This window comes from Chinchilla lanigera, unplaced genomic scaffold (genome assembly GCF_000276665.1).
Source record: "Chinchilla lanigera isolate Chin_1 unplaced genomic scaffold, ChiLan1.0 scaffold00208, whole genome shotgun sequence".
Classification (NCBI taxonomy): Eukaryota; Metazoa; Chordata; class Mammalia; order Rodentia; family Chinchillidae; genus Chinchilla; species Chinchilla lanigera.
Genome location: NW_004955609.1, coordinates 66,169 through 75,326, shown reverse-complemented (window position 1 = coordinate 75,326; position 9,158 = coordinate 66,169). Strand labels below are relative to the sequence as shown.

Sequence of the window (9,158 nt, the reverse complement as noted above, 5' to 3'; positions counted from 1 at the left end):
TTGCCGCTGAGCTAAATCCCCAGCCCCCAAAATAATTTAAGTTTCCTAAAACTTATATAACCTGTTATTAAGAGCTGATAATGTTACCTTCTTTCCAGTTTTATAAAATTTTCGTTCTTTAAAGTCCAGTTGCTCCAAGAAATGTGAGGCATAGAAATACTAATAGCACATATTTTGAATTATATCTGATCCCATGGAAAAGCTTTCAGTGTTTAACCTTTAACATGACCATGCTTTTATGGTAGTTTTGGTACTAAGATTAATCCATTTTTGCCAAATATTTATTATTATTATTATTTATTTGTTCGAATCAGACTCTCATTTTATGTAGTTCAGGCTGGCCTTGAACTCACTGTGTAGTCCAAGCTGGCTTCTAACTTATAGTGATCCTCTTGCCCCAGCCTCCCAAGTGCTGGGAGGGCCGGCATGCACCACCACACCCCCCATTCTAATATTTTTTGTTATTTACACAAATGATGTTTTGAAGGACTGAGTACTTTTGCATTAGTTTTTACTCTCCTTAAGTATCACTGTCACTTTTGTGATTCCTTGATTTTTATTTATTTTATTGTTACCAGACCATGTTAGTAATACAGAATGGTGACCTCTGTTTGTGCAGTCAGTATATGAGTTTAACGTATCTTAATCATTTTCAATCCTTTACCCACCTTTCCCTTTGCCCCTCATCCTAGTCCCCATTTTTTCTGCAAAAGCCTACCTTTTAGTTTCCTGTCATCACTCTTTCCTTCTTTCCTTCCTTCCTTCTCTCTGTCTCTGCTTCTGTCTCTCTTCTCCTCCTTCTCCTCATCCTCCTCTTTCTCCTTCTCAGATGTGATTATTTGCTATTATATACACTAGCACCATGAAGTAATCCTCACCACAGGCCAAATAAATGGAGTCCCTACTGTCTATATTGGACTTGAAGCATTCAAACTTGTGAGCTAATAAATATTCACTTTTTGTGAGCTATTTGCCCGTGGTGTATTCTTCAAGAATGTAAAGCTGATTAACACACACAAAGAATCACTTTGTTGAACGATTTCAGCCACTATCTTATGAATACTTGTAGCCATTCCCTACCTAGGCAGCAGGGACAGTTATATTTCACTTCTTCCTTATCATCTTCAAGTTTGTCTCAAGTTATATCTTTTGCAGAGAAACTTTTCTTTTTTTATTTTTAATTAAGTTTATTGGTACAAAACTTTTCTTTTCCGCATTAGTATGTAAGACTTCAAAGCTTTTGAGAGCTGTTACACAACGCCTGTACATCTTCTTTCAGTTTGCTTCCCTCCTATGTGGTAACTAAACCAACTGAACCCTCTTCACTACTTATTCGCCTCCTTTGTCACATTATTACCCTTTCTTCCCATCAGAAAAAACATGTGAGCTTGAGTCATCTGTTTAAACATCTCTCCTTCATTTGAATTCTTACCAGAATGTTCATTCAAGGCCGGTTTGAGAAGTCTGTTTAAATGCTACAGGGCATTGGGTATAACCTTCTACACATCACGGTAAATGGTTGCTTTTGCCATATTTTACAGCTGGTGAATGAGCTAAGAGGCCAGTGTGGGAGAGCAGGGAGAAGGGATTCTGCGTAAGTACAGCACTGGGGCTCATCTAACCTTCGTCAAGGATTCTGAAAATTTCTTGAGGTTTTACAAAAGGAAAGAATGTTGAATTTTATCAAATGCATTTTTTGTATCTATTGAGGCTTTTGTGAATATAGCATTAATTTGTTTCTTTGTTCATGAAATGGATATCTTGGAGCAGTTATACTGTGCCTGCTGTTACTCCAAGCCCTGGAGATCACAGGCAATAAATCCTCACCCTCGTTGTGTTATTATTACACGTTTACAGTACGTAATGTTTACCTTCCTTGAGTGGAGTTTGGTACATGCACATAACACATCTTAATTCTTTGTTCATTCCCTTTCCCTCCCCACTTAACTCCCTCCATCTGTCCCTTGATCCCCTTCACATTTGGGTGAGATCTATCTCCTGACTTCTTATTATCTATCTTTCATTTTGCTCCTTTTGTATAATTTGGGTTTCTCATATAAGAGATTATATGTAATTATATGTAGCGTTATGTAAGCTCGTGTGTCTGATTTCACTCAACACTGCGGTCTACTGTGATTCTTATTTCACTTTTTCCATTCATTCAGTTGAAATAGTGTATCTCTTTTATAGATTTAATTATGTTGAAATGGACTTGCATTCCTGAGGTAACCCAACTTGATTGATCATGGTGTCTGAACATTTTAATATGCTATTCAATTCTGTCTCTTGCTATTTTTGTTGAGGATTTTTGCATCTATGTTCATCAAGGCATGTTAGTGTGTAATTTTCTTTCCTTGTATTTTTCTATATGGATTTGGAATGTGGATAATTCTGGTTTTATAAAACAACTGCACTTAAAAACAGTCTGACAAATATTATTATGGGTTACTCTTTAATGTTTGATGATTTCATTTGTGAATCTGTTAGATGACAGGCTTTACTTTGTTGAGTATTTAAATTACTGCTTCAGTCTAGTTTCTCATTCATGATCTTCCCATTTACTAATTTTTCATGACTCAGTCTTGGTAGGTTTTATGTTTTCAGGCCTTTATCCATTTCTTCTGCATTGTCCTATTTAAGGCATACTATAATTTACCACAGTGTTTTTTATGATGCTTTGCATTTTTGCTTTTTCAGATGTGACAGATCCTCTTCCACTTCTGATTCTATTTATCTGAGTACTACTTTCTCTTTGGGGTGTGGTGAGGAGACAGAGTCATTCTATATAGTTCAGGCTGACCTTGAACTCACTTTGTACCCCAGGCTGGTCTCGAACTCACAATGATCCTTCTGTCTCAGCACCTCGTGTGCTGGGATTAGAGGCCTGTGCCACCATGCCTGGTAGTCCTTTTGTTATTGATTCACAATTTTAAATTAAAAGCCCTTGGAAATTATATTTATTGGAATATTAATGTTCTTAATTTTTTATGTGTTTTGTAGACTAATACATGACTTTTCCTGGAGATGCTCTGTGTGCGCTTGAGAAAATGTGAATTCTAGTTTTAAGAGGTGATTAGCCATCATTTCCTTACCTAAGGTCATTTCCCTTTATCTCTCTTTTACATGTTATAGTCTATGTGTCCACAATATGTTTTCATTCATACTCTGGAGGCTGAGGTAGGGGAATCACCATGAATTCAAGGGTAGCCAGAGCTACAAAGTGAGTTCAAGGCCAGCCTGAACTGCATAGTGAAACTCTGTCTCAAAAAGAGCAAAAAGATCACAATCTCAAACAATTCAAATGAATGAACAGCAAACTACAAAGTTGCTGATGAAAAGGTTATATGTAAATCAGACACTGTCATTAGTGATTGATAAATATTTTGAGTGCTTCTCTTACTCAATTATGAGAATATGATAGAAAATGGATAAGTGAGAATAGAGTTGCAGGGAAAGTTGATAGTATAGTTTAGTTCACAATTATTTTTGTTAGCATAAAGAAAATTTGAAAAATTTATAGAGAAAAGAAAAACCGGAAGAAAATGATGAATCAAGTAGGGGTTTGTTCAGCAAAGAAAGCTAATGCTTTAGATGACAAAAACCACTAAATCTGTAGAATGATTTTCACAGAGAATAATATGCTATATAAATCCAAAATCTAATATATGTGGGTGAGGAAATCACCTTATTAATTTAAATTTCAACATTAATGAATGTTATATCATTCACATTCTAATGGTATTTGTGAATCTACTGACTGCATTTTCATAGTAAGCATCTAAAAAGTTTGAAACTAAAATGTGAATTTCAAATGGACTTGTATATACCTGTAAGATATATAGACTTCACTAGATTGAGCTTTTCAACCATGCAATGAATTGCACGTGGGACCAGAAAATACCTGATTGTGGGGGTTGTCCTACACAAGATAGGATGTTAAGCACCAAGCATGAACTGTAGCGATTCATTGTGTATTGGTAAAATGGTCCCAATTGGGTAATTTGTGTTTGATGAATGTTGCAAATTATTACTGACTTGGAAGAATGATTTAATACAGTAAGAATCTTAAAAGGAATTATAAATATGAAGTGATTGGTCCACACATAGTTCTGATAACTGAAACATAAACTCAGAGGTAAAATGCAAATTTAGTACGCTGAAGAAAATTATTCAAAAATAAAATGCAGTTTTTTCTTTCACATTGTCCAAATATACTAAAGTCCAAAGTGTTATCATTTAAATTCTGTTTCATAACACATCTTTATTCTAGGGTGTCAAGAATCCCTGGAGTCCAGGCTCTGGAAATGTCACATCTGAGCTTGAAACACAGGAGAACTGAACATTTCATCAGCTTCCCTTCATCCTGAGCTGTCAATCACTAAACTCATTCATAAATTATTAATTTTAATTTCAAACATCTACTTGTCTTTTGTTGGAGGCCCGGCTTACCCAACTAAAATATCTAAAGTACAATTCAGATAATGTTTCTGGGTGACAAGCTTTTTGGATTTGTCCTCATATCTGAAATTTTCCTTGGGTTAATAGGGAACTTATTGGTCTTCATATTATATATGTTCACCTTCTTAATTAATCCTCATCTGAAAAAGCCCATAGATCTGATTTTCACACATCTGACACTGGTCAATGTTTTGACCATCATGTTCAGGTTGCTACCGGATATCATGTCCTCCTTTGGATTAAGACAGTTTTTGGACAATGTTGGTTGCAAAATATTTTTGTATGCATACAGAGTTACCCGGGGCCTTTCCATCTGTACTACCTCTCTGCTGAGTGTATTTCAGGCCATCACTATCAGTCCCAGTAATTCTCAGTGGGAATGGGTAAAATCTAAACTTTCTAAGTGGATTTTTCCCTTGTTCCTATTCTTCTGGATCATTAACATGCTCACTTACATCCCCATAATTGAAACTGTAAGAGCCAATAGGAATTTCACTGCTGTTGGTTCTGTGTTTTCTCAAGCATACTGTCATGTTAATCACTATGGATATGTCATTACAGCATCATTTCTATGTATGACATTGACTCGAGATCTTCTGTTCGTGGTTCTCATGATCTGGAGCAGCCTGTACATGGTGAACCTCCTCTACAGACACCGCCAAAGAACCCACCATGTCCACAGCCTATGTCACTCTTCCCAGTTATCTCCTGAACACAAAGCCACTCACAGCATCCTTTTGCTGGTAAGTTGCTTTGTGTTCTTTTATGGTTCAAACAACATCATCATGTTTTGTTTGTTTTTTAGACCCAAGAAAATCCCAGGACTGGACAGGATCAATGGAGTTTTATCATCATGGTATCCAGCCATCTGTCCTTTTATCTTAATGAAAAATAAGAAAATTATCTCCAAATTTAATTTGCCTTTTTAAAAATTTAATTAGTTTGCTGGTACAATTTAGGTATACCTGAATACAATGATCACATTTTTTAGACATAAGATTTACTATTACTCAAAGAAAACTGAGGTATACACTGACAACCCATGTTTTGTTCTTCAGCAGATGAAACCTAACCACACATTTGAGCAAAACAAAGCTGGTTGTTTTTGAACACTTGAAATGTGGTTATTCTGAATGACATATACTGTAAATTTTAAGAATTCAGATTTTGAATTCTTAAGAAGCATAACAATGACATAAATATCAAATTAATGATTTTCACATGAGATACATAGGAATTATGCCGAATAATTGGAAATATAGTAAACAGTATAACAAGTAAAATTACTTCTTATTTTTAGTCTTTTAAAAAAACAGATAGCAAAAAACTTAAAGGGGTATTGCTAATAGACATGCTGCCCTGGATAAATTCCTTATGTATATACAAGAATGTATATAGTTTCAAGCATTATATTATTGATGTGTGTAATGGTTTGACAACTGGTGGTCAACCTGTAACACCCAGCTGAACAGAATCAGCATTCTGGGTGTGGAGGGCCCACCTGAGGATTGTTGCCAACATCGTAAAAAGGAGAACTGGAGAGGAAGAGGTGGTGCTATTGATTCTCCTGGAGAAGCTTGTCATGCTGGCTTTCCTGATATGAACTTAGCTATTCTCATCATTGGAGGAGCTTGGGTCTTCCCTGTCACTGAGGATGACTGTGGTTCTTTTTGGGAGGGCTCTGGTCATTATCGTGAGCATTACTTCCTGGCTCCAGGGTAGATCCTTCAGCCTCTGGCACAGTTCTTTCATCCCACTGGCATAGATTTTCCAGCTTTCACCACTGACCTTTGGGCCTTCCCAGTGCAATCGTTGATCCAGGCTTGCATGAGACATTGTCATGGGCTCTAGGCCTCCAGGTGGACTCTGAAGATCATTGCTATCGACTCTAGGACTTCAGCAGGACTTGTGCAGGACATTGCCATGGGATTCAGGCTCCCAGCTGGACTCTGTGGGTCTCTAGTGTGTGGACAGATCTCCTGCACTCTTTTGCATTTGACTGTTTGGGTGAAGGTTATAAAATAATTCCATAAATTATGTGTACTGAAAAAAATAAACTATGTGTCCTGTATGAAATTGTTTCCTTTGTGAACCCTGACTACAACAGTGGGGAATCAATAAGTGACAAAAAATTCACAATAAGGAGATTATTTACAATGTCTATCATTCTAATGATAGGTAGGAAATATGTAAGTTAAGTACATGGAGTATGAACTATAAAAATGTAGTGCTGTGTTATTGTTTTATCCTTTAATATAAGATAAAATTCAGTAATGTGTCTCTCAATTTCTGATCTGTGTATAACACATAGAGAGAGAAGGAGAAAGAGAAAGAGACAGAAACAGAGATAAAGAGAGAGACAGAGATGAAGAGGGACTGAGATGGAGAGAGATATATAAAGAGAAACAGATTTTTTTCTGCAAAAAATGTAGTAAGTACAGATTTTCCCTCTCTTATTCTCCACTGATTTTATCATACACTCTTGTCATAACTAATTTCTTGAAGGATTGATGGTTAGAAATCAGTATTTTTCCAATTGTCTATTTTAAGTCTTGTTAGAATAACTGTCATATGTCAGAAGACATAAATAAATATTTCCAGGAAAGTGGAAGATACAAATTGAATATATAAGAATCAATAGCATTATTATACATCAATAATGAATCCACCAAAAAGAGATCAGGGAAACAATTCCAGTAACAATTGCTTCAAAAAATTAAATACCTTGCAATTAATATAACCAAGGAAGTAAAAACCTCAATAATGAAAATTATTGTCCTCTCAAAACAGAGATTGAAGAAGACATTAGAAGGTATCCTATTGGTGGATAGACAGAAACAATATTGTTGAAATAGCCATAATCCCAATAATGAAATTTATATTTAAAACAACTTTCATCAAAATGCTATTAACATTCTTCAGAGAAGTAGAAAAATACTCCCCAAATTCCTGTGGAATCAAAAGAGACCTAGAACACCCATAGTAGTCCTGACCACCACAGCAAAGAAAGAGTCATTAAAATCAAGCTTCCAAATTATATTACAAAAGGCCAATGATTTAAATAAAATATTTTGCTGGAAGAAAAATAAAAATGTTGAGACAGGCCACAGGTGCCCATTCCGGGAGATCACGCGGCTGGGGAGCGCGGGCCCTTCAGGGCTCGGCACGCCCAGCTGCGTGGTCGCCTGGAAAGGCAAGCTACAGGTGCCCAGGAGGAAGTGTGGAGACATGCCCCAGCCCTCAGGCCGGCCGCCACAGCACAGTCAAGAAACGCCATGCCACAGAGAAGCACCAACACAACAGGCCCGCCTGGAGACGTGCATGAACCATTCTGACATGGAGAAACCTCTGGGAAAACATGCCACACAATGGGTTGCTCTTGGCCCTGCTGTTGAGAGCCAGAAATGTCCGGAGTCAGTGGAAGAGCACCTGATGAATAAGGACTCGTAGAACATGAGTCGACACCCGACGACTCAGAGGTCAAGCTGACTGGGGAGGTGGGAGCCATTCGGGAGCTGGAAACCAGGAGGACCTTGTGCAATACCCAGGGAGACCCCCTGGAGGCCATTCTTTCCCTAGCTGTCCAGGCTGCGGTGGAGGAGTGAGTGGAGCTCCAGAGAGGTCTGCACCGAGACTTCATGGATTACATGGGTGCCCAATATTCAGATTTTGAAAAACCACCTTCATGCAGAAGGTACATGTCTAGGTTACCTGCCTGTGACACTTTGCACCTGAGGGTGCTGAGACTGACTAGCAGGCCGAGGACTTCATCCACATGTTCCTGCCACCTGTGTTGATGGTTGGGGAGAGGACACTAAGTGGTTGCAGGATCCCAATGTGCTGTGAGGCTGGAGAGAACACCCCTCTGCTTTCTTAGACAAGAGGCATTGATAAAGCATACTTCCCTGGATCCCAGTTCAGTAGAGGGACAAACTATTCTTACAGATAAGTTTATTGCTCAGTCAGCTCCAGATAGAAGAAAAAAACTACAAAAAATGGCTTTTGCCCCAGATAACTTACTTGAGATGTTAGTAAGAATTGCCTCCTCAGTATTTTATAGCCATGAGGAGGAGGAGGCCAAGGAGAGAAAACAAAGAGACTGAGAAAAACAGCTGCTTTTGTTGCAGCACTAAGAGAAACAGACCCTAAGTCTGATTCTTGGGGCCCGAAGAAGAACTCATCAACTACATTCATCTGCTACTGCTGTCAAAAGCCAGTCCATCTCAAGAGGGACAGCCCTAAGAAGCCCCCTGGACCATGCTCTGAATGCAAAGGTGACCAATGGAGATCAGTCTGCCCTCTGAAGTGAAAGCCCAGAGCTCAGACCCCTCCTACCAGCTGGTCCAATAGGAATGAAGGGGCCCAGGGCATACTCTGCCTTCTCCCTCTGGCCAGACTGTTATCTTCAAGGAGGAGCCCCATGTAATCATGACTATAGGGGAAAAAGTAAAGAGCCTATTGCTGGACACTGGTGCTAGTCTCTTGGTCCTTCTTTTCAATCCTGGCCTTCCTTCCAGCCATCACACCTCAGCTAAAGGAGTCACTGATGAGGTAACCCGCTATTTTTCACAATCCTTAGGCTGTAACTACTTGTTAGATCTTTCTTGCATATCTTTGTTTTCCTGAGAAACCACTTTAAAGATACCAACATGTATTACAGCAGCCATTGATAATTTCCTACCAATCTGTCCATAACTCTG

General features: G+C 38.3%; 1 protein-coding gene across 1 annotated transcript; it reads left to right on the top strand.

Annotated features, from left to right (window-relative positions):
- Window positions 1-4,481: 4,481 nt before the first annotated feature.
- LOC102013365 (vomeronasal type-1 receptor 4-like) lies at window positions 4,482-5,366 on the top strand (the record flags this gene model as incomplete). Its single annotated transcript, XM_005414936.2, has 1 exon — window positions 4,482-5,366. A coding segment is annotated over exon 1 (885 nt), but the record flags the coding sequence as incomplete, so codon positions are not given.
- Window positions 5,367-9,158: the final 3,792 nt, after the last annotated feature.